General features: G+C 39.6%; 1 protein-coding gene across 1 annotated transcript; it reads right to left on the bottom strand.

Moving 5' to 3' along the window:
• Positions 1-469: 469 nt before the first annotated feature.
• On the bottom strand, positions 470-23,573 carry rars1 (arginyl-tRNA synthetase 1). Its single transcript, XM_048603468.1, has 9 exons — positions 23,546-23,573; positions 21,183-21,283; positions 18,849-18,970; positions 11,278-11,398; positions 6,252-6,381; positions 5,227-5,331; positions 4,649-4,827; positions 2,362-2,471; positions 470-602 (listed from the first exon to the last, which is right to left on the bottom strand). The coding sequence occupies exons 1-9, from the start codon at positions 23,571-23,573 to the stop codon at positions 485-487; spliced, it is 1,014 nt and encodes a 337-aa protein (XP_048459425.1). The 3' UTR covers positions 470-484.
• Between the last annotated feature and the right edge of the window lie 1,427 nt (positions 23,574-25,000).

Genomic DNA, 25,000 nt, shown 5'->3' with positions numbered 1-25,000 from the left:
AGCGCCAGGAACCCGGGTTTGATCCCACCCTCAGACGACTGTCTGTGTGGAGTTTGCACATTCTCCCCGTGTTTGCGTGGGTTTCCTCCGGGTGCTCCGGTTTCCTCCCACAATCCAAAGATGTGCAGGTGGACTGGCCATGCTAAATTGCCCATAGAGTTCAGGGATGTATAGATTACGTGGGTTATAGGGGAAGTAGGTCTGGGTGGGATGTTCCAAGGGTCGGTGTGGACTTGTTGGGCCGAAGGGCCTGTTTCCATACTGTAGGGATTCTGTGATGATGATGTGTAAATATAAAGCGTTGTAATCTGAAGAATATCTTTTTCATGACAAGTTTATCCTAACCTTTCCTTTTGTTCATTTAAGATAATTGGAGATAGAATTCCACTACCTCCATGAATACAACCATTCTCACCAGCTTGCCACGTTTCTTTCAAGGTGAAGAAAAACTAAAAAGAAATGAGTAGCAAAGACTCCAGTACAACTAAAAGTCTACCTTGTCTCGTTCCTTTGCCAACAGTTTTTCCATTGATCTTTTCAGACCCTCATTCAGTAGGTCAATCAATCGCACAGTTTCGCCTGACCTTGTCTTGAACTTCTTTCTATGAAAGAAGATAACATTGTTATGTATAAAAATTCCCAAGTGTTCTTTTGTTGCTGATCAAAATACAGACAACCCAATCATTCTTCAAACTTTTTTTTAAGATCCAAGAAATTTGACAGAACCTAATAAATATGCGGTGGACTGGTTGAGAAAGGATAGCAGTGAATTTTTGATAGCCATGCTTTAGAGATTTAAACACTTTTCTAATTCTGCCATAACAAGGTGTAGAGCTGGATGAACACAGCAGGCCAAGCAGCATCAGAGGAGCAGGAAAGCTGACGTTTCGGGTCGAGACCCTTCTTCAGAAATGGGGAAGGGGAAGGGGATTCTGAAATAAATAGGGAGAGAGGGGGAGGTGGATAGAAGATGGATAAAGGAGAAGATAGGTGGAGAGGAGACGGACAGGTCAAAGAGGCGGGGTTGGAGCTAGTAAAGGTGAATGTAGGTGGGGAGTTAGGGAGGGGATAGGTCGGTCCAGGGAGGACGGACAGGTCATGGAGGCAGGATGAGGTTAGTGGGTAGGAGATGGGGGTGGGGCTTGAGGTGGGAGGAATGGTTAGGGAAGCGGGGACGAGCTGGGCTGGTTTTGGGATGCGGTCGGGGGAGGGGAGATTTTGAAGCTTGTGAAGTCCACATTGATACCCTTGGGCTGCAGGGTTCCCAAGCGAAATATGAGATGCTGTTCCTGCAGCTTTCGGGTGGCATCATTGTGGCCCTCCCTAACTCCCCACCTACACTCACCTTTACTGGCTCCAACCCCGCCTCTTTGACCTGTCTGTCTCCTCTTCACCTATCTTCTCCTTTATCCATCTTCTATCTGCCTCCACCTCTCTCCCTATTTATTTCAGAATCCCCTTCCCCTCCCCCATTTCTGAAGAAGGGTCTTGACCCGAAACGTCAGCTTTCCTGCTCCTCTGATGCTGCTTGGCCTGCTGTGTTCATCCAGCTCTACACCTTGTTATCTCAGATTCTCCAGCATGGGCAGTTCCTACTATCTCTAATTCTGCCATGCAAGTTCTCCCTATTCCCAACAATGCTACTCAATTTTCAAAACAACAGCTTTCTTTTTGAGAAACCTTGGCATAGTTGGTTAAAGTGCCTGTTTGAAAACAAGAGATCCTAGATTCAAATCTGAGCAGTACCTCAAGTAACAGTAGTCCAATTAGCCTAACATTCAGGGGCTCTATGGTAGTGTCCATCCCCCAAAATGAGAGACCCAGGTTGAGTAGAAAAAAACAACAAAAGGAATCTTGAGTCAGATACTTTAGAGACTTTTAAGCAACTCTTGGAAAGGCACATGGAGGATAGTAAAATGTAGGGTATGCAGGGTAGGTTGATCTTAGTAGGATAATAGGTCGGCTCAACATCGTGGGCCGAAGGGCCTGTACTGTGCTGTACTGTTCTACGTTCTATGTTTATGTTTATGTTCTTCTGTACCAGTATGGATTTCTCAACGTTCTTCTGCAGTCACCAGATCTGTTGCCTTCCTGAGTGATAGCCAATTTGCCTTAAATTTCACACTGTGGTTCCTGGTTTGCAATGGGTTAAATCCACTCCTCATTAAACACTTCTCCCAGAAGAATTTAACCTCAGGTTTGAGAAATGAAAGGATAGTGTGTTACCTAAGCACAATTTCTTCAAAGGTTCAAAAACACTTAAAAATGTTAGGAAGATTCACTGTTTTCAAAGAATCATGACTCAAAATTTAAAGGATTATGTGCCAGATAACCACAGAAATGGGAATTAAGAGCACTTACTTATCTTCGCCTAAGACCACACCAAATCCAGTGTGTTCCACTCTGATCTTTTTGGGATCATACCAGCCAATCATCTGGGCTGCGGCAAAGATAGTCTGAAAATGGACACTCTGGAGTAGAAGTAAAAACAAGCAATTTATAAAATTTATTGAATAATAATTCTTGGCAACAACCTAAAGCTCAGATCTCCGCATTCTCACATAGCAGAATGGAAGTTATGATTTGATATTGGAACAATCGGGTTATTGGAGGAGCTACTTATAATATTTGACTAAGAATTTTACACAGCCATTCAAATGTAATTTAATACTCTCTAATTACTTAATTCACTAGCAATTTACCTTCATTTCACAAAACTTGGAAGAATTGTACATTGAGAAGGACAGTGTAGAAATCCAAAGAGACATTGACAAGTTGGTTGAGTGGGCTGAGATGTGGCAGATGAGGTTCAGTGCAGAGAAATGTGAGGTGATACATTTTGGTAGGAAGAACGTTGAAAGACAATACAAAATAGGGAGTTAGACAATAAGACCATAAGAAATGGGAACAGGAGTAGCTGTTTGTCCCTTCAAGGGACAATGACTCTGCCATTCAACAGAATAATGGCTGATTCATCATTCCTCATGTCCACATTCCTGCCTTTTCTCTGTAACCCTTGATTCTGTGACTGATCAAGAATCTATTGATCTCAGCCATAAAGATACACAGATACTCTGGTCCCACAGCTCTCTGTGGCAAGGAGTTCCAAAGACTCAGAAGAAATTCCTCTTTGTCTCAGTCTTAAATTGGCACCCCTTTATTCTGAGACTGCATCCTCTGGTCCTGGACTCTCCTATGAGGGGAATTATTCAGCGTTTACCCTGTCAAGCCCCGTAAGAATCCTATATGTTTCAAATTCATAGTTCAATTATAAAGAGGGTGCAAGAGCAGAGGGACCTGGGTGCATATGTGCACAGATCACTGAAGGGTGGCAGTACAAGTGGAAAGAGCAGTTTATAAAGTATATAGTATTCCCAAGTATCTGCTGCCTTTTACGTTCGAGAAGGAAGTAATCATAGGTTTGGAAGGTGCTGTCTAAGAATCTTTGGTGAATTTCTACACTGCATCTTGTAGATAGTACACAGAGGCACAGTGGTTAGCACTGCTGCCTCACAGCACCAAGGACCTGGGTTTAATGTCTTGAATGACTGTTTGTGAGGAGTTTGCACGCTCTGGCTGTGTCTGTGTAAGTTTTTGCCGGGTGCTCCACTTTCCAACTGCAGTAAAAGATGTGCAGATTAGGTAGATTTGGCCATGCTAGGTTGCCCATAGTGTCCAGGGATGTAATGCCGATCAGGCGGACTGCTTTGTCCTGGATGGGGTCAAGCTCCTTGAGTGTTGTTGCACCCATCAGGTAATTGGGACTATTCCATCATATGCCTGACTTGTGCCTTGTAGATGGTGGACAGGTACTGTGGAGTCAGGAGTTGAGTTACTCGCCAGAGTATTCCTAGTCTCTGAGGTGCACTTATATCGACTTTGTTTATGTGGCAAGTCTATTTAAGTTTCTGGTCAATTAGTAATGTCAAAAATGTTGACAGTGGGGGATGGTAACACTATTGAATTTCAAAGGATGATCAGATTGTCTCTGAATGGAGATGATCACTGCCTGGCACTTGTGTAGCACAAATGTTACTTGCCACTGATCAGCCCAAGCTAGATATTGTCCAGATCTTAGAAAAGTTCAGCAGCATCTGTGAAGAGAAATCAGAGTTAACGTTTCAAGTCCAGTTCTGAGCAAGGGTCACCAGACCCAAAACATTAATTCTGATTTTGCTTCACAGATGCTGCCAGACCTTCTGACCTTTTCCAGCAACTTTTGATTTACAGCATCCACAGTTCGTTCAGTTTTTATTGCCCATATCTTGTTGCGTTTGCCAAAACAGCTATACAGGCTGTGTCATTAAGAGGATTTGATGCTGATATAGACAGATTTTTAATGAGCTAAGGAATCAACAGTTAGCTTATAAGGAAAGAGCAGGAAAGTAGGGTTGAAGATTATCAGATCAACCATGACCTCAAAAATAGGTAGCAGATGAGATGGGTTAGATAGCCTATTTCTGCTCCTACATCTTAAGCTCACTTAGCAATCCAGCAACATGACAGTCAATAACAATCTGCAGATTTACTTCTGAAGTAACCAAGTTGAAATCCCAAATGAGTAGATTAAATTAACTTCAAAACACGTCTTAGTTTCAATATGCAGGAATGATAAAACAGTAGCAGTGTGCCTCAGAATCAAACTCACCTGCCCGCTATCCACAACATAGATAATCATATCAGCTTTCTCATCAAAAATCCTCTGTCGCAGAGCTGCTAAGTCAGAGGTGTCATAAGTGTAGCCTCCATCTGATTTTTCTATTGTCAGAGGCAGTGAACATCCTGGTGGAAAAACAATCTTTCGGCCTTCATCGAGTTGGGTCATACCTGTCAGATAAATCATGTAACCTGGTTTTCATCATCGGTATGGCAATGATACGAAACAAACCTCGAATGGTTATAATTATTTCCTCACGTAATTGTAAAATAATTAAACTGGAATGGTTCATTATTCCTATCTTTATAGCTAGATTTAATTACATTCCATCTTATCTTATTTTATTTTACTTAGTTAAAAAATTATAGATTTTAGAAAAACAGAACAGCAAATTTCACTTAATGCCAGGAACGAGTTAATATTTGGATCATAAAAATCTAAGTTTCAAAAGCAGTGATAGATTCAGAAAGTTGTGTACAAAATATGAAAATTGTGAGAAAGATTTAAAAATAATTTTTATTTAGTTAAATAGAAGCTGCAGCATTACCACATTCCAGTCTCATTTTTACCTTTCTCCTCAAACAATTTAACAACGTCAACCATCATATCTTGATAGAATGATTCTCCCCTTTCAATCAGTTGTATATCCAGGCAGTCATAAATTTTCTGGAATTCTGGAAAAACAATTTACAAAATGAAGACAAGGGCTAATAGCTGTTGCTGAAAAATACTCAAACTGGGAAAACAATTGGTGTTGACCAAAAAAGTGTAGAATACAACACCTATATCAGTGAGGAATGCCGAAAGTAAAGTGTCCCAGGGAAATAAATAAATCTGAAAACTTCTATCTTTATTAAATACCTCAGAACGCAGATTAGCTCAAAGTAAGCATTTCAACAACCTGTAAACTTTCCTCTCACAACACACTTGAAGAACTACACCGTTATAATGAAGGGGATCTATATAGTAATAAATAAAACTACAGTCTGAGGAAGTATCTGGATGCAATGAACTCTGCAAGCTCCTACTACTTAACCAGGCAATAATTCCCACCACAAACACCATTAAAGACACTTTCAAGACTAGACATAATCACACTAATGTACAAAAAATTACTCTTAGCTCACCCTATGGGACCTTATAAACAATACCTACAAAATACTGGCAACCAGACTGGTCTCAAGTGGCCATGTTCGAGAGAAGGGCAGTGGCATTGAGCTTTATTTCAAAGGGAATAGAGTAGAAAAATAAGGAAGTCTTGCAAAAATTACACAAGGCAGTAATCAGATCACATCTGCAACACTGTGGACAGTTTGGCCCCTCATACGACACCAGGTTATAGTCCAACACGCTTCTTTGAAATCACAAGCTTTCAGAGTGCTACTCCTTCATCAGGTAAAGTGACAGCAGCGCTCCAAAAGCTTATGATTTCAAATAAATCTGTTGGCCTTTAACCTGATGTCATGTGACTTCTGACCTCATCATTAAGCTGAATTATGGCTGATGTATACCTCAGTCACATTTATCAGGATCTGATCCACATACTTTGATACCTCTAAGCTGAAAAGAAGTATGGCCTTTATTTCTGGCTTACCCTTCCGAGAAACATCACAGATCAGATTCCAAGCCTTAATAATTTCTGGATTGTGGCTCTGCAGTTGTACTACACACTCATACGCCCGTTTCTTAAAGGCTTCCTCTTCATCAAATCTCTTTTTGGATTCCTGTAGACATAGGACAGTTGTTGAGAATTTCAAACATCAGTAAACAGGGTAGAGAAGCAGGACACTGGATTGAGATCCAGGTTGAACAGGTTGTCTTATGAGGAAAGGGTGGACAGGCTGTGCTTGCTTCCACAGCAGTTCAGAAGATTGGGCAATAGATTGTTTGAAGTATATAAGATTCTGAATGCGCTTGACAAGTTGGCTGTAGAAATGATGTTTCCTCTTGCAGGTGAGTCCAGAACCAGGGGGCATTGTTTAAAAATTAGAGGTTTCCATTTTAGGACAGAGATGAGAAGAATTTTTTTTCTCCTGAGGGTTGTGCAAATTTGGAATTCTGCCTCAGAAGATGGAGGAGGTGGGACCACTGAATATTTTTAAGGCGCAGGTAAATTGATTCCATTGTCTAACGAGCATCTACGGTTATCAAGGGGTAGACAGGAATGTGGAATTCAAAATACAAACAGTATAGCTATGATCTGATTCAATAGCACAACAGTGGCACCACTGTTTACAAAGGGAAGTAGACAAAAGATGGGGAATTATAGACCGGTTAGCTTAACCTCTGTAGTGGGGAAGATGCTTGAGTCTATTATCAAGGAAGAAATAGCAAGGCATCTTGATAGAAATTGTCCCGTTGGGCAAACGCAGCATGGGTTCATGAAGGGCAGGTCATGCTTGACAAATCTTTTGGAATTCTATGAAGACATTACGAGCGAGGTGGACAATGGGAACCCAGTGGATGTGGTGTACCTAGACTTCCAAAAGGCCTTTGACAAAGTGCCGCACAAGAGGCTACTGCATAAGATAAGGATGCATGGCATTAAGGGTAAAGTATTAGCATGGATAGAGGATTGGTTGACGAACAGGAAGCAAAGAGTGGGGATAAATGAGTGCTATTCTAGCTGGCAGTCAGTGACTAGTGATGTGCCTCAGGGATCGGTGTTGGGACCGCAATTATTTACAATTTATATAGATGATTTAGAGTTGGGGACCACATGTAGGGTGTCAAAGTCTGCAGATGACACTAAGATGAGTGGCAAAGCAAAGTGTGCAGAGGACTGTGAAACTTTGCAGAGGAACATAGATACATTGAGTGAGTGGGCAAAGGTCTGGCAGATGGAATACAATGTAAATAAATGTGAAGTCATACATTTTGGTAGGAGTAATAGTAAAAAGGATTATTACTTGAATGGTAAAAAGTTGCAGCATGCTGCTATGCAGAGGGACCTGGGTGTCCTTGTGCATGAATCACAGAAGTAGGTCTGCAGGTACAACAAGTAATTAGGAAGGCAAATGGAATTTTGTCCTTCATTGCTAAAGGGATTGAAATAAAAAGCAGAGAGGTTATGTTGCAGCTGTACAAGGTGCTGGTGAGGCCACACCTGGAGTACTGTGTGCAGTTTTGGTCTCCTTACTTGAGAAAGGATGTACTGGCACTGGAGGGGGTGCAAAGGAGGTTCACTAGGTTGATTCCAGAGTTGAGGGGGTTGGCTTATGAGGAGAGACTGAGTAGATTGGGATTATATTCATTGGAATTCAGAAGATTGAGGGGGGATCTTATAGAAACATATAAAATTATGAAGGGAATAGATAAGATAGAAGTAGAGAGGATGTTTCCACTGGCAGGTGAAGCTAGGACAAGAGGGCATAGCCTCAAGATTAGAGGGAGCAGATTTAGGACTGAACTGAGAAGGAATTTCTGCACCCAGAGGGTTGTTAATCTATGGAATTCCTTGCCCAGTGAAGTAGTTGACGCTACTTCAGTAAATGTTTTTTAAAAAAAGGTAGATTTTTTTTGAACAATAAAAGAATTAAGGGATACGGTGAGAACTTGGGTAAGTGGATCTGAGTCCACGAAAGGATCAGCCGTGATCTTATTGAATGGCAGAGCAGGCTCGAAGGGCCAGATGGCCTACTCCTGCTCCTAGTTCTTATGTTCTTATGTTAACAGATTCAAACTGCTAACTGATTTACTTCTGACCTAAGTTTGCGTGCTTGTTTGACAGGAGTACTCAAATCCTGGCTATAATAAAGCAGTAACCTTTAAAAAAAAACTGACATTGAATTAAGCAGTGGATATCTGGTGGGATAGGAGTGAAAAGCAGATGAGTTAAGTTATGACAAGTTCAGTTTTGCAACATTGCACAGAACTGTTGTTAAATCCCACCTGAAGTATGGTGAACAGTTCTGGGCTGCATATTACATAAAAGTTATAGAGCCATGGGAGTACCATTTACCAGAATGAATCTAAAACTGAGAACTTAGATCTATCGGGCAAAACGGAACAGGTTGCAATACGGAAATATTTAAGATCATGGGAGGTTCAGTAAGGTAGGCAGAGAAACGTTTCTATTCACAGGCAAGACCAAAACCAAGGGTTATAAATATAAGACAGCTGATTATAAATACAATAGAAGATTCAGGGGAAAAAAAAACCTCTTTAGAGAGTGAGTGGTTAGAAAGTGGAATATGCTACCATAGGAAGTGTGGCAAGAGCTGGATAAACATATAGGGGACAAAGGAACAGGTTATGTTGACAGGTTTAATTAGGTGGGATGGGAGGAGACTCATACATAGAAAAACAGAGTCATGGGCCACATGAATTAAATAGCCTGTTTCTGTGTTGTATATTCTATGCAATGTAATTCTGTGAATTTTAAGCAGTATTATTTGCCAATAATAGAAAATTAACTTCTAGCAATCTGCAGTCAGCATATCACAAACAATCTTTCAGCAAAGACAGCAAGTGCAACATTTCAATGGAGCATTCTAGCTCAGCAATGTCTTGACAATCATCTCAAAAAGACACATTCCACTCAGCTTAAACTAAACAGGGTACAACATTTAAATATATACATTTAGATTGCTTTATATAATGCGTGAGTGACAGTGACCACAATCGAAATCTCATCTTATAATTTTGATGATAAACTGTTTCACAAATCATGGTTGCTCAGTGAGCTTATTTTCATATAATTAATTCAACACAAGCATCATTCTCCATTTAAAGTGCAAAACTATCTGCTTTAAAGTAACTAAACGATGCATGATGGAGCAAGATGCTTCACTGCAGATAAAATTTACTTTAAATTCATTAATGAATACTTTAAAGATCTACATTTGCTTTGGGATACAATATGGGTCTGAATGCACTGTTTGGACATATGGTAGACACAGGAGTTCAATGAAGGCATTCAAGACAACATAAGATGATTACTTAAAGAGAAACAATGTGCAAGGGTACGGATAAAAGGCAGGAGAATGGTATGAAGTCACAATGCTTATCTGGACAGCCGGCACAGACATGATGGGTCGAACAACCAGCTTCTATACTGTAACATTGTGATACAAGATTACATTTAGCCAAAGCAGTCAGTCATAAAATTAGTTTCTTTTTTCTTCTCATTCCTACTCAGCATATCATGCCAGAAAGACAGGCGTAATAAATTATTCTGAATGACACATGGCAATTTTCTACTTTCTTTATTCTTTCACGGTATGATTTTCGCTAGCTAGGACCAGCATTTGTTGCCATCTCTAATTGGCCTTGAAAAAGAAATGATAATCCAAACTAGGACTCTGCAGGAGGGAAAGTGAGGAAGGTCACTGTGGAGGAGATTGAAAATTGTGCAATTAAGCTACAGCATAACAAAGGTTAAATTTATAAATGCTATTGCAAAAAGCTGCCTTGCAGGTATGATCAAGAAGCAGATATGGAAGTACATGCCAAAGAAACTATTGCCCAGATCTTGTAGGATAGATTAACAAAATGTATCGACCGATACTGGCGGTGTCAGGGAGGATCAAGTGAAAATGTATAAGAGGCATGAATAAAGCTTTTGCTGCAGAGCTCTCAACTTGTAGTTTACATATAAAAGACAAAATAAAACCAGATATTTGAAAAGATTGCAGACTCATTCCTCATTTCTTAGAAGCCCAACAGTCACCCTTACTTCCATCCCCAGAGGATTCTTGTAAACCTTTTGGGTGGAACAATAGGCAATTATCAAATCTCTCACAAAGTCTTGGTCTAGTATCTGTCTATAAATTACAAGCATCTGACAGGTCTATAAAGCCAAATCACATTTTCCTGTGTGTTTTGCCTTGGTCAAATTTATACTTAAAATCTAATTAACCCACTAAGTCATCATATATTAGATGTTACCAGTCTCAAAACAACACTCACTTTGAATCAGTTTCTAGATCATTGAAAACTGCTCTACTGGATTCAATGCTCCTCTTCCATATGTCAACTATGTTGTATCATTGAAACTCCACCTTCCAAATCTACAAGTTCCAACACCTGGAAATAAAAGGGCAATCAATGCATAGGAATATCAACCTCCAGGTTCTCGTCTAACGCTCACACATCATTCACTTTTGGACATATAATATAGATCCTTCACTATCACTGGGTCAAAAGCCTAAAACACTCTACCTAATACCATTGTGGTGACTCTTCCACAATACAGCATGCAGCAGTTCAAAGCATCATCTCTCCAATAGCTTCTCAAGGGCAGATCTGGATTGGAAATAAATGATGGCTTTGCTAGCTATGTTTTTTTTAAGCAGTCCAAGAATATGGCAAGAGAAAGCAAGAGGTTGAAGCAGTTTAAACATTGCAACTGAAAATATTGGGTTGTAGCAGCACTCCTTATTTCACATGTGAAAGAAAGTTAAAGAAGTAATATCACAAAATGGAAGCTTTGCATGGAAAAAGCAAATAGAAAGGGGAGAAGGAAGAAAATGAAAATTAATTTCATTTCTATAGCTGAACAATGGCATGGGTGGTCAACTACTATAACATTACTACAATGTTCCATTTACTTGGTCAAGCTCTGGTATACAAATGGGCAAGCAATGTAAGCAGCATGAACAACATCAGATGCAACTTACTTTATAGAAGGCCTGAAGATCTCCAATTGGAGGGGAAACAACCAGGTAATCTGGAAACTTATCCTGCAAGTGTGCAATCAACATACCAAATTGTGTCCCCCAGTCACCAACATGATTTAGCCTGAAATTAACAAAGATGTTATATAAAAAGGGTGATAATATGAAATTGCATTACAAAAGCGTCACAAAATCTTTCTATAATGATCATTTCATATCCTTGGCTACAGTGAAGTGGAAAATAGAAGACTGAGCACTGCATTTATTTAGGCGTTGCTAGCACCCTTTCACAAATTCATTGGAAATGGGGTCGCATCATGTCGTGCACTTTTGCTGATGGCTGAAAAGATTAATCGATAAGACGCAGGTTCTGCCACAGGCTACTGATCATGTTGGTGGACCATGTAGACAGGCAGATGATGTCATCATTTTCTGCTGTCATCAGCTAGCATTTCCCAGGTGCAAGAATCAATGTTTGCAGCTTCAATGGGTACGCGTCATCTCTCTTACATGAGCCAGCGAAGTTCTTCTGCTTGATGAGTGCCAAAATAATTGGTTTCTCCAAATAAAAGGTGCTACTAAAGGTACCTAAATGGGTCCTAGCTATGCAAAACATTCAATATTCTATCCTTTTTATGGGATATTTGGAAAATTCATTATTCTCATCCTACTAGTGACCCTTCTTTTATCTAGTTTTCCAGCACACCCTTGCCACTGTTGGTGCCACCTTCTGCTCTCATTATGAAAAATTTCACCAACTTTATTTCCAACTTCAATCCTCCTTTCACCATCATCTGCTCCATCTCTGATTCTTTCCCTCCTCAACTTCTCCAACTCTATTTCTGCAGATAGGCTACTAATTTATTACAAACCCCTACACTCCTACAACCTGTAAGGATTGCATGCCATTCTAAGTCTTACTGTCTCTATCCAAACATTCTAATGGTGCAAGCTTCCATAGGAGCACATCTTGCTTAACCACGGATCTCCAACCAGCATAGCTGACAAGGTCCTCAACCAAGTCCAATTCATTTTTCATATCTCTGCTCTTTTTCCTTTCCCTGTTTCCAAGAACCATGACAGGAGCTCCCTTATAGTCACCTTCCCTCCACCAGCCTCTGTAATCAATGGATCATCTTCTGCTATTTTTACCAGATCCAGTGAGATACCACTATTAAGCACATATTCTACTGCCCTCCCTTTTCACCATTCCCTCTGTGGCACACTGGTCCATTGCAGTCACCCAGAATATTCTACAGACTACATGCATGACTCCAAGCCCCTCCTATCATTTGTTATTTTAATTTTCTACCTTGCTTCCCTTTTGACCTCTATCCAGGATCTGCTGTGGCTTTCAAAGCTCAATGTAATATTAAGGCACAGAACCTCTTCTTTCACTTCAACAGACCCTCAGTACTCAATGTACAGTTCAACACATTTAGATCATAACCTCTGCCTCTGACGTGTCCTGTGTTACTTATTTTTTGGATTTGCTTCTTTCTTGATCAGATTTCCTGTATTTACAATTTGTGAGATTTGATTTGATTTTTTATTGTCACATATACCAAGATACAATGAAAAGTATTGCTTTGTGTGCTGTCTTGACAAATTATACCCTACATAAGTCCATCAGGGTAATAGAATAGAATGCAGAATACAGTACTACAGCTGCAGAGAAGGTGCAGAGAAAGGTCAACTCTAATATATGTGAGATCCATTCATAAATCTGATAACAGCAGGGAAGATGATGTTCTTGAATCTGTTGGTACGTGTTTTCAAACTTTTGAATCTACTGACCGATGGAAGAGGGTGAAAGATAGTATAATGGAGGTGGGTGGGGTCTTTGATTAAGTTGGTTGCTTTCCAGAGGCAGCAGGAAGCATAGACAAAATCAACGAAGGAAGGCTGGTTTTCATGACGGACTGGGCTGTGCTCATGGCTCTCTAATTTCTTGTGGTCTCGGACAAAGCAGTTGCCATACCAAGCTGGTGCTTTCTAGGGTGCATCTATAAAAATTGATAAGAATCACTGCGGACATGCTGATTTTCCTTAGTCTTCTGAGTAATTAGGGGCAAAGGTGTGTGCATGCAATTGATGAAAACTGTCGTGTTGTCTTTCAAGACAGCTTTAAATCACTCACTTATGAGCTCCTGAGAAAACTGGCCTCAGGAGCCAGCATTTTGATCTTCAGACACACCAGATGACATTGCATGCATGTTTCACGTGGTGGCCAACAGTAGCTGCTTTTTCCATGCCTGTATCTGCTATACATCATGGACCAAAGGTAGCAGAATGTATTACGTTTATTCATTGTGGTCTTAGTGTGATCAAGAGTAAAGATGTGATTACACCATGGACCATGGTTTTGTTGATGGGAGAACAAGTTAGGGCAAAAGGGAAAACAAAAAATTAGCAGGTGGAAGTTTAATGTGTGAAAACGTGAACTCATCTACTTTGGCAGGAAACAGAAGAACAATATACTATTTAAAGAGATTGTAGAACTCTGTGGTACAGAGGGATCTAGATAGCCTGGTACATGGATCACAAAAAAGTTAGTATGCAAATGCAAGTGATTAGAAAGTCAAGTGGAATATTTGTATTTAATGGAAGGGGGATTGAATATAAAAATCAGACAGCTTTACAGCTGCTAAACTGAGCCACGGTAAAAGCAGGTCTAGAGTATGGTGTACAGTTCTGATGATTTTATTTGGAAAGGAATTTAATTGTTAGAATCAGTTCAGATAAGATTCACTCAACTCACTCCTGGGCTGAAGGGCTTATCTTATGAAGGGTGAATAAATTGGGTCTATGCCGACTGAAGTTTAGAAGAGGTGAAGTTATGAAACATATGAAATCCAGAGGGGGAATTGATATGTTGGATACTGGGAAGATCCATCTACACTTCCACACTGCGGCAGAAAGGCTGTCAACTTCATCAAGGATCCCTCCTACCCTGGCAATACCCTCTTCCAACCTCTTCCGTCAGGCAGAAGATACAGAAGCTAGAACACACAAACCAACAGGTTCAAGAACAGCTTCTTGAACTTCCCTGCTGTCATCAGACTGCTAAATGGACCTCTCTAATTTCAAATCCAATGTTGCTCTTGCTTTTGTGCACCTCCTGTGCAGCCATAACCCTGTATGCCTCACTCCGTCTAAACCCTCTATGATTTGAATCTCCTTGTATGTTATGAACTGCCTGTACTGCTCACAAAACAAAACTTTTCACTGTATTCAGGTATGTGTGACAATAACAAATCATATTAAATCAAACTAGAACTAGCGGACACAGTTTTAAAATAAAAAAAGATATGAACATTTTATTTCAGACAGTTACTAACATTCACACTCAGCTCTGCGCCAATCAGCCAATTTGCAGTTCCTCCAAGGTTCTACATACGCCGATTCACGTGCTAACGCAGTTACTTCTGGTTTTGGAAGTCGATGTCACGCACAGACCTTGGAAGTCCACACACCAGGGGACCAAAAAAGAGAGTACTGATGGCTATCAGTCTTGAGAATGCTCTTCTTCACAAAGCAGTACAGGCTGTATCACTGAATTAATTTATGGCTCTGTTAAATAGTTTGTTTTATAGACAAGGGATTCAGGAATATGGGCAGATATGATGGAATTAACACCTTAACCAGATGAGCCACAACCTCCTTGAATCTCTTCTTCTCCCAAATCCTTTGTTCCTATGTAGTCAAGGAAGAAACAATTTTTTTTGTAGCTGAATTCCAATGTGAGTGACCAGCAGGCATGATCAACTTGGAGAAATTCTCAGATCAAGCTGTGCTGCAGTACTTTACTTTAGTTTTGACAGACTGTAGAGCCTGCTATCTGACCCAGCATGCAGATCTGCAGGGTAGGCAAAAGTCAACCAAAATAGTGGTTAGAACACAACTCTGTTTCACTTCAGTCTTCACCCTGAAACTGTTGGAAGCGGAACCGTTAAACTCTACAGTGCAGTGCACGTTGTCAAGTGTATAGCTGAGACTGAGAAGTTTTGGTAGATAGTCAATACCTAAATCTCAGAGACTTTCCCTGCTGAGCATGTTGAATATCTCAGAGGGATCTACGAAAGAAAGATGAATAATTATTGATCCCCTGTTTTCTATACCACTTTTAGAGCTGGCATAGGGAGAAGATCATATCTGCTGTTGATCTGCAAACTCAGAAACCACAATGTTCATCTGGATACACTTGGTCTGCAAGCAGACTGAGCCATTCTAGCATGAATCCAATAAAGGTCTTTCCACTGTTGCGAAGAAATGAGATGCAATTTCTTTTATTGCTTTAGTTCTTGCCAACTGTGATGATCTGCACATCACCATTTATTTAATCACTGTAAAATGTATACTTCATTCAAGCTTTTAATAGAAGCATTCAAAACACTTTTCTTTCTGATTGCAGGTGAAAGCCTTTGGCTTCCCCCACTAACTTTCTGATGACTGTATTTTAGCAGTATACACAGAAGTATACAAAACATGAAAACAACAACTTAAACAGAATTCAAATAATGTGATCAATTTACACTAATTAATCTGCATTTCACTATAATTAAAATATAATTTTCATTATTTTGAAGAATAGATATTAGTTTCGAACTCAATGACAAAGATGCAGCTTCTGTTGTAAAGGCAACAGTAAGTGACCACCTTCCAAACTTAAAAATTGAAAAAGAAGAAATAACCCTTAATATGAGGTAAGTAAGTCAGTGTTAAAGCAACACTCTTTGCAATTGATGGGCTTATACACACATACTCTATTTAAGCTTGTACGAAAAGGATACACACTTAAGTCTGATTTTTTAAAAAAGGTAAGTTAATAAAGTCATACTCGATTCTACTCTGAATTTAGGAATTACACAGCTAACTTGTATTTTTTCATATCCAAATGACTTCAATTTGCATGCTGTAACTTGCAGTTCATTTGTGCAACTAGGTACTGCACATTGTAATTCTTAAGTTTAACAATAATCAAAGCTGTGCACAAGAATATCATCATGTTGAGAGAGGTAAATTGGCTCCCTAATGCCTTGCCAGTATTTTATACACCCATACAATCTGTTCCATTCCCCTGCTTGCTCCTCATATTACTGCAAGTTTATTTCCCTCAAAAGCCCATTGAATACTTTTAAAAATTATTGACTGTCTCTATTTTTACCACTCTCGTGAGCAGCATGTTCCAGATCACACAACTCACTGTAAAATAAAATTCTTCCTCACAGCCGCTTACATCTCTTGGCAAACCTTAAATGCATTTCTCCTAGTCTTTGTACGATCAGTAATACAAAAGTCTTTTCTCAAGTCTACCTTAAATAAACCTTTCTTGGGCACCTGTGTCAAATCTCCTTTGCTCTAAGGAAAACAACCTCAGCTTCTCAAACCTAACCTTAACAGTTAATCCAGGAATCAATCTGTTAAATATCGTTTACAACCTCTCAAAGACTCCTAATATGTAGTAATCATAACCGAATGCAATATTCTAAACAATGGCCTAGCCAGAATTTTATGGAAGTTAAGCATAACTTCTGCTTTTATAATCAGTATGTTTATTTCTGAAACCGAAGCTTCATATACTTTGCTTTTAACTTCCTCAGCTCACTGTCACTTTCAAAGGTCAATTTAAGTAAATTCCCAACACCTCTGTACTTTAAAACTTTGTTATTAAGTTGATATTGCCTGTCTCTATTCCTTATACCAATATGCACTACCTCACACTTCTCTATACTAGTATAGCAAATCTGTGTCAATGATCTGTTCACTCTGTTAGCTTATGCTATGTTGTAATCAATTGCTGTCACCTTCTCTACAGGCGGTCCCCAGGTTATGAACAGGATCCATTCTTGAGTATGTTTGTAAGTCGGAACACAATACAAAACACTAAAATAGCCATTTGTAAATACGTGGAAATGTTCACCTGTCAGATCTTTAAAATACTAACACACCCCCTTTTGGGATCTCCTAAGTATTATTCATAAGTCGGACATTCGTAAATCAGGGACTACTGCACAGGTAGTTATGCTATAATGCATGTTTTGTAAACACAAATTGGCTGTAACGCGATTGATGAATAGTGGGCGCTGTTTGGATAATGCAAATATTCTGCTGGACAAGTATAGCGATTTCCCTATAATGCGATTTTCTATAGTGCAAGGTCACACAAGAATGCAACTATCGTGTGATAGGAGAACTACCTGTATTTGCCATACCTCCACATTACTATCATGAGTAAATTTTGAAATGTCACCATGAATTCCAATATCCAACTCACATATCAATAAAGAAGTAGTCCTAACATTGATACTTGGGAAATACCACTGCTAACATCCTCAACAACAATTAATAATTTATCACAGCCCACTGTTTTCCATTGAGGAATTCTTTTCAAGCTGATACTGTTTCATTACTATTACCATTCCTTTTGGCTTTTGAAGCAGGAAACATTCTTTCCCTTTTGTTCTTTCCCTAATCATTTCCGACCTATTACTTGTTCAAATCATGTTTAAGCTTTTCTCAGTTGTGACAAAAGAGCAGACCTGAAACGTAATGGAGTACAACGTGGGAAAGTGTGAGGTCATGCACTTTGGTAAGAAGAATAAAAGCATGGACTATTTTCTAAATGGGGAGAAACTTCAGAAGTCTGAAGTGCAAAAAGACTTGGAAGTTCTAGTCCAGGATTCTCTCAAGGTAAACTTGCAGGTTGAGTCAGTAGTCAGGAAGGCAAATGCAATGTTGGCATTTATTTTGAGAGGACTTCAATACAAAAGCAGGGATGTACTACTGAGGCTTTATAAGGCTCTGGTCAGGCCACATTTGGAGTATTGTGTGCAGTTTTGGGCCCCATATCTCAGGAAGGATGTACTGGCCCTGGAGCGGGTTCACAGGAGGTTCACGAGAATGGTCCCAGGAATGGAAAGCTTAACATATGAGGAACGTTTGAGGACTCTGGGACTATACTCATTGAAGTTTAGAGAGATGAGGGGGGATCTAAATGAAACTAACAGAATACTGAATGGCCTGGACAGAGTGGATGTTGGGAAAGATGCCTCCATTGGTAGGAGAGACTAGGACCCGAGGGCACAGCCTTAGAGTAAAGGGAAGGCCTTTTAGAACGGAGATAAGGAGAAACTTCTTCGGCCAGAGAGTAGTGAATCTATGGAATTCACTGCCACAGAAGGATGTGGAGGCCAGGTCATCAAGTACATTTAAGACTGAGATAGATAGGTTCTTGTTTATCAAAGGGAACAAGAGTTATGGGGGGAAAGCAGGAGAATGGGGTTGAGGAACTTATCAGCCATGATTGAATGGCGGAGCAGGCTCGATGGTCAAATGGCCTAATTTCTGCTCCTATGTCTTATGGTTAGTTGTTTTCCTCTCATCTGTTGCTGCTGAACCTGCTAAGCAGTTCCCATTTTTATTTAAGATTCTCTGTATCAACAGCATTTGCTTTCATGCCAATGTTCAAACTTTTACATGTAATTGGGTGGTAAATCTATGAAACCGGGTTACTAATTTCCTGCGACTGAAGTGGGAATTAAACATGCACATAATTAATCACTTTCACTGACCTTAAAACGTCATAACCCACAAACTCAAACAAGCGGCACATGCTGTCTCCAATGATGGTTGATCGCAGATGGCCCACATGCATCTCTTTGGCAATATTTGGAGAGGAGAAATCAACCACCACCTACAAAGAAAATATATTCAATTGGGTATTTTATGCTGTATCAATAGCAAGCTTTGAGACTTGCTTTTAATGAGGAGACCTCAGCTGGTCTGATACCTCCACTGCTGTACAGGTTATAGCGATTTTCTATTGCAATTTCCCTGTAATGCGATTTTCTATAACACGTGGTTACACAAGAACGCAACTATCGCATTATAGGAGAACTACCTGTATGTAATTTGTATTACATAATTTATTTCTATAGTGGAGGTTTCAGACCTGCTGAGGTCTCCACATTAAAGTATAACTTCAATAGAAATCCATTCACAGAAATGTTGGCATTCAACTTCAAATGAAAATCCATTCACACATACCCTTAGCGATCAGGAAACCAATGTGCTTCAGAAGGAATCACCAGAAGTACAATGGACAACATAAATTTGAGTGGAGGTAATGGGGCACATAGTCTGGATAACTGCTAGCTCCGATCTCACCTGAGAGCCAGGCTTTATTTTCAACAACCTTCTGCACAAAAAGCTTCCCCGCAGGTTTCCAGCCCCAACAAGCAGCTTTGGAACCAAACACCACAACTGCCAAAGTGAGAACCAAAAACAGGGAAGCCAAACAAAGGGCTTCATTGGAACAAAAAACATGCAAGAGGGGGAAGCCAACTAGAGCTTCCTGAACAAAACAGCTACCAGACACAGGTCTGTTCCGAACCAAGAGAACCGATGGCAAGAACCACAGCAACTGGACACATCATAAAGACATGCTTTCCTCAGTGGTGAGCTGAAACTCCTGAGACCCCAACGTTTTGACCTAGCTAGCAGAGAGGGGAAGGTGGGTGGTGACAATGCATAGGAACCTCAAGGGTAGGAAGTCTGATTTTGTAATTAAAACTGTTGAATTTAGGATCTAATAGTGTTTAATCTAGCTAATATTGTATTTAATAATATTCCTGTTCTCTGTATAGTTGATTGTGTCAATTTCCCTGTTTACAACATTTACCTGTATTTCTTATATTATACTTAACTTTTCTATTTTAAATAAATGCAGAGATTCTTTTGCCCTGCAATACCTGTCTACTGCCTTCTTCATTTCATGTTCCCTAAATAAATCCAACGTCTAGAACCAGGAATCTGGGGGGCTTATTCAAACCACTTAATAAATCAGAAAATAACAGACTACAAACCAGAACCCTACATCACTCTCCCTCCCGGCTGCTGACATGATATAAAAACTCTGTTCCCACGTTGCCTTTAAACAGTAGTTTTAGGATTTCAAACATGTAATCTGTTGACTGAGAGAAGCTGGTAAAGATCCATCTTTGAAATATTTGGGCAAATATTAGTTTAAAAAAAAAATCAATGATACTTTTTGGTGATTTCTAGAGAATTTGAGATAGTATCACAGAATGTAACACACAAAAAGGAATAAAATTCCCAGTAGTCAATGTAATGAGAATGGATTTTCACTCAATCATTATAAACCAGTTTCTCAACAAATACATCTCAACCTTAGCTCAACAACAGAACTCATTCTCTGAAACAAAAGGTAATGGCTCAAGTTCTATTCCAGAGCCTTGAGTGCAAAGTGTTGGCCAATGCTTTAGCGAAGTAGTGGGGGAGTGTTGCACCTTATGTGGTGAGACACTTGGCTGTAAAACTAATTGTAGCCCTATATGTCCTTTCATTTGAGCATAAATAATCACATGGCACCATGCAAACAAAAACAAAAACAAAAACAAAAACCAGCTAATGTTTATCATTCAATAAATATAACTAGAACAGATTGAATATTTGTTTCACTATTGTTTCTGAGAACATGGTGTGTGTAACTTGGTGATGTCATTTATTGCGTTATAATACTGACTATACTTCTAAAGTATTTCACTAGCTGTACAATCTTTAGCAAGGTCCTGAGGTTGTGAAGCAGGGGATATAAATGCAAGCTTTTCTTTTCTATAAAAATTGTGAATATTTCAACAAACATTTTAAAGGAGAAAAAGAAGTCACTGTTAGAAAGTATGAAATACAGTTATCAACTTGCACATAGCAGAGTCTTGCTGCATTGTAAATTCAGAGCCTCACAGCCACACAATGAGATTCAAAGACACCGTAAATTGGAAAAAAACTGGTCACACACCACAGTAACATTTTAAATAATAGCCACAAAACAAAACTTATATTAAAAAGAGAGATATTCTGCTCTTTCCTAGTTATAAATTGCATACCTTTCTCTTTGGTCCTACCAAGGGAGGTTGAACTCCATTTACAAGGAGATCAGTCAGCAGCTTGGAGACAAACTCTTTGTTGAGGTGAACATTGATAAAACCTACACACGAGAAATTAAAATAAATGTAAGAGCACCCACTTTAAAAAAAAACTCAAAAACACGGCAAGTAGTTTTAAAGACATCTTAGTCAGAGATTTCTCATGTATGCTTTATAAATGTTAACAGGCCACCGAGGGGATTTCCAGGCTGCACATTGATTATCAGCTGGCTGTGTTCAATTAAGCTAAATTATATGTTACTTGTTGTGGGAGTTGCGAGCAAACAAGTCCAGGTTACATTAGATTGGAAAATAATGAATGCAACTCCTTTATTCAAAAAGGGAGACAGAAAGCAGGAAACTACAGCCCTGTTAACAGCAACCATAGGGAAAATTTTAAAAGCTATTATTAAAGACTTCTGCAAACTCAAGAGGCATTCAAGGTAAGCAGGCACATTCATTTTGATTTCATTAATGGGAGATAACATTTAACCAATTTGTTGAAGACCTCTGAAATAGTAACATGTTGGGTTTGATGTGATTTATTATTGTCACAGATACCAAGATACAGTGAAAAGTATTGTATGGCATGCTAACCAGGCAAATCATACCTTACACAAGTGCACCAGGGCAACAGAACAGAATGCAGAAGAGATGGTTACAGCTACAGAGAAGGTGCAGAGAAAGACCAACTCTAATATATGACAGGTCTGTTCATAAGTCTGATGACAGTGGGGAAGCAGCTGTTCCTAAATCTGTTGGTATGTGTTTTCAAACTTTTTTTACCTTCTGCCTGACAGAAGATGTTGGAAAAGATTATAACCGGGGATGGGAGGGGTCTCTGATTATGTTGGCTGCTTTCCCAAGGCAGCAGGAAGTGTGAATGGAGTCAATGGAAGGAAGGCTGGTTTTCATGGTGGTCTGGGCTGGGTTCACAGATCTGTAATTTTTTGTGGTCTTGGGCGGAGCAGTTGCCATTCCAAGCTACGACGTATCCGAATTAGATGCTTTCTATGGTGCATCCATAAAAATTGATGAGTCATTGTAGACATGTGGAATTTATTTTGCCTTCTGAGGCAGAAGAGGCAATGATTGTTGATGATATTTATTCCTAGGAACTGGGAGCTTTCAACCACCTCCACTTCAGCACCATTGATATAGAGAGGGTGCATTCTCCACTCCACTTTCCAAAGTCAATGACCAGCTCCTTCATTTTGCTGATGTTGTGGGAGAGATTGTTCTTTACATCATGCCACTAAACTGTCTATCTCCTTCCTGTGTTCTGTCTTGTCATTGTTCGAAATCCAACTCGCTACTGTGGTTTCATCAGCAAATTTGTAAAGAGAGTTAGAGCTGAATTTGTACTGAGTGTATATGGAGTACGGTAAGGGGCTGACTATGCAGCCTTGTAGGACACCAGTGTTGATTATTGTGCAGGAGGTATTCTCACCTATCCTTACTGATTGAGGTCTATAGGTCAGGAGGTCGAGGATCCAGTTGCAGAGTGGGGAGCAGAGCCCTAGGTCTTGGAGTTTGGAGATGAGTTTTGTTGGAATTATGGTGTTGAAGGTGTAGCTGAAGTCAATAGATAGGAATCTGACATCAGTGTCTTTGTTATTCAGATGTTCCAGGGATGAGTGTAGGGCCAGGGGATTTGGCATTAACTGCATATCTTTGTAAGGGTACACAAATTGTAGCGGATCAAGGCAATCTGTACTATGGATAGAGGAGAACTGGTGGATGTACTGTACTTATATTTTCAGAAGGAATTTGATAAGGTGCCACATTGAAGATTAGTGTGGAAGATAAAGGATCAAGGTAATGGGTAATACATTGACATGGATATAGATCGGCTCTCACAGGAAACAGAGTAAGCATAGATGGATCAGTTATTTCTTGGGAGGATGTCAAGAGTGGTGCGCTACAGGGATCAGTGCTAGGGCCTCAATTTTTTTACAATTTAAACTGGAGTTTAGAAGAACAAAGGTCAACTTATTAGAAACATCTAAGATCCTGTGGATCTTGGCTAGATGATATGGAGAATCTAGATCTAGGGAGTTCTTGTTCAAAAATAAGGGGTTACCAATTTAACATAGATGATCATGAGTCTTTGGAACATACTTCCTCAAGAGGTAGAGACTTCAAATGTTTTTAAGCCAAAGTTAGATAGATTCTTGATAATCAAGGGGATGAAAGGTTATCAATCGCAAACGGGAACGTGGAGTAATCAGGTCAGCCATGATCTTATCAAACAAACTTGATGGGGCGAGGGCTGACTCTTGCTCCTACATCATATGGATAAGCTTTTGCTGGCATGGTTTTACCATAAGGGAGTTCCAGGAGTGTATGCATGATGAAGAGGTGTAAGGAAGATTGTAAATAACTGGATACAGAATCATCATTAGCTTGCTAGTTTTTAATTCAACTCTGTCTATGCTGAGTTTTTAATCTTGCAAATTATACAAGGTCAATCTGCCACTCAGAGTACAAATAATATATGTGTATGGTGGCTCAGTGGCTAGCACTACTGCCTCATAGCACCAAGGATCCAGGCTTGATTCCACCCTCGGGTGACTGTCTGTATGGAGTTTGCACATTGTCCCCATTTCTGCGTGGATTTTCTCCAGGTGCTCCAGTTTTCGCCCACAATCCAAAGATGTACAGGTTAGGTGAACTGGCATGCTAAATTGCCCAGTGTCCAGGGATGTGCAAGCCAGGTGGATTAGCCATGGGAAAATGCAGAGTTACAGGGACAGTATACGGGGTTGGGTTTGGGTGGGCTGCTCTTTGAAGGGTCAGTATGGACTCAGTGGGTCGAATGGCCTGCTTCCACAATGTAGGGATTCTATGAATCCCTGCTTATTAGTAATCTGTATAATAAATCTTGTTTCTTCATGACACAAATGGCTTGAGCAGCTCTGGATTAAACAGTATTGTAGAATTCTTTTGTTTTTAAGACTGATTAAAGATCTGAACTTCATTGCAGATTTCCTGCTCAACATCAATAGACCTGTAATCATTGCATTCAGAATTCTTACGTAGGGCTGATTCATTAGTGATAATGCTATCATATTACCGACTTTTTTATTTTTAAAAGAAGAAAAATAATTATCACTTCTGAATGGATTTTAATTTCAAGATTTTTAATCATTCTGCAAATTGAGTATCAAAATTTAATTTGGCTTCTCTGTGTCTTAACTTGGAAATAAATCTAATACACACTTAGTACAATATATCTTGCATCTCAGTAAACATTGAGAAATTTGGTGGGAATTTCATACCACCAATCATTTTATCCAGAACTTGGGTTAACTTTTAAATGCAGTTACTTTAATATATACATAGCACACAAGACAGACTTTGTACAATACAAACTATCTACATCAAGGTAACCCCAAGAACATGAGGCAAAAGTGTTGGGTAAAATCCAACCTGTCATAGCCACCTACAGAAAGTTTTGCATTATCTGGCACTTCTCAAATGCTCCACCAACCAGCATTTTAGATTTCCCCAACAGTAAATCACACTTCAGTAACTGGGAGGTTTTTCCAAAAATAACCAGCACAAGGGTATTATTAGATAATGCTGTGAAAAGTCTTTTTTGACAGTAAACGTCACCCGAGACCTACTGGACAACCATATATATTAATAGCAATGGAGGTGCTGGAAATTGCACCATCTGAAGCATTGGGAGTGGCAATGTTCAAAGTTTGAGGGTCTATTTAAGATTGACACTCTATTTTGATTGAACAATTATTGGAACTAACAGTTACTAGTGA

This window comes from Rhincodon typus, chromosome 12 (genome assembly GCF_021869965.1).
Source record: "Rhincodon typus isolate 14 chromosome 12, sRhiTyp1.1, whole genome shotgun sequence".
Classification (NCBI taxonomy): domain Eukaryota; kingdom Metazoa; phylum Chordata; class Chondrichthyes; order Orectolobiformes; family Rhincodontidae; genus Rhincodon; species Rhincodon typus.
The sequence above is the reverse complement of the archived record's forward strand: the minus strand, read 5'-3'. Positions and strand labels throughout refer to the sequence as shown.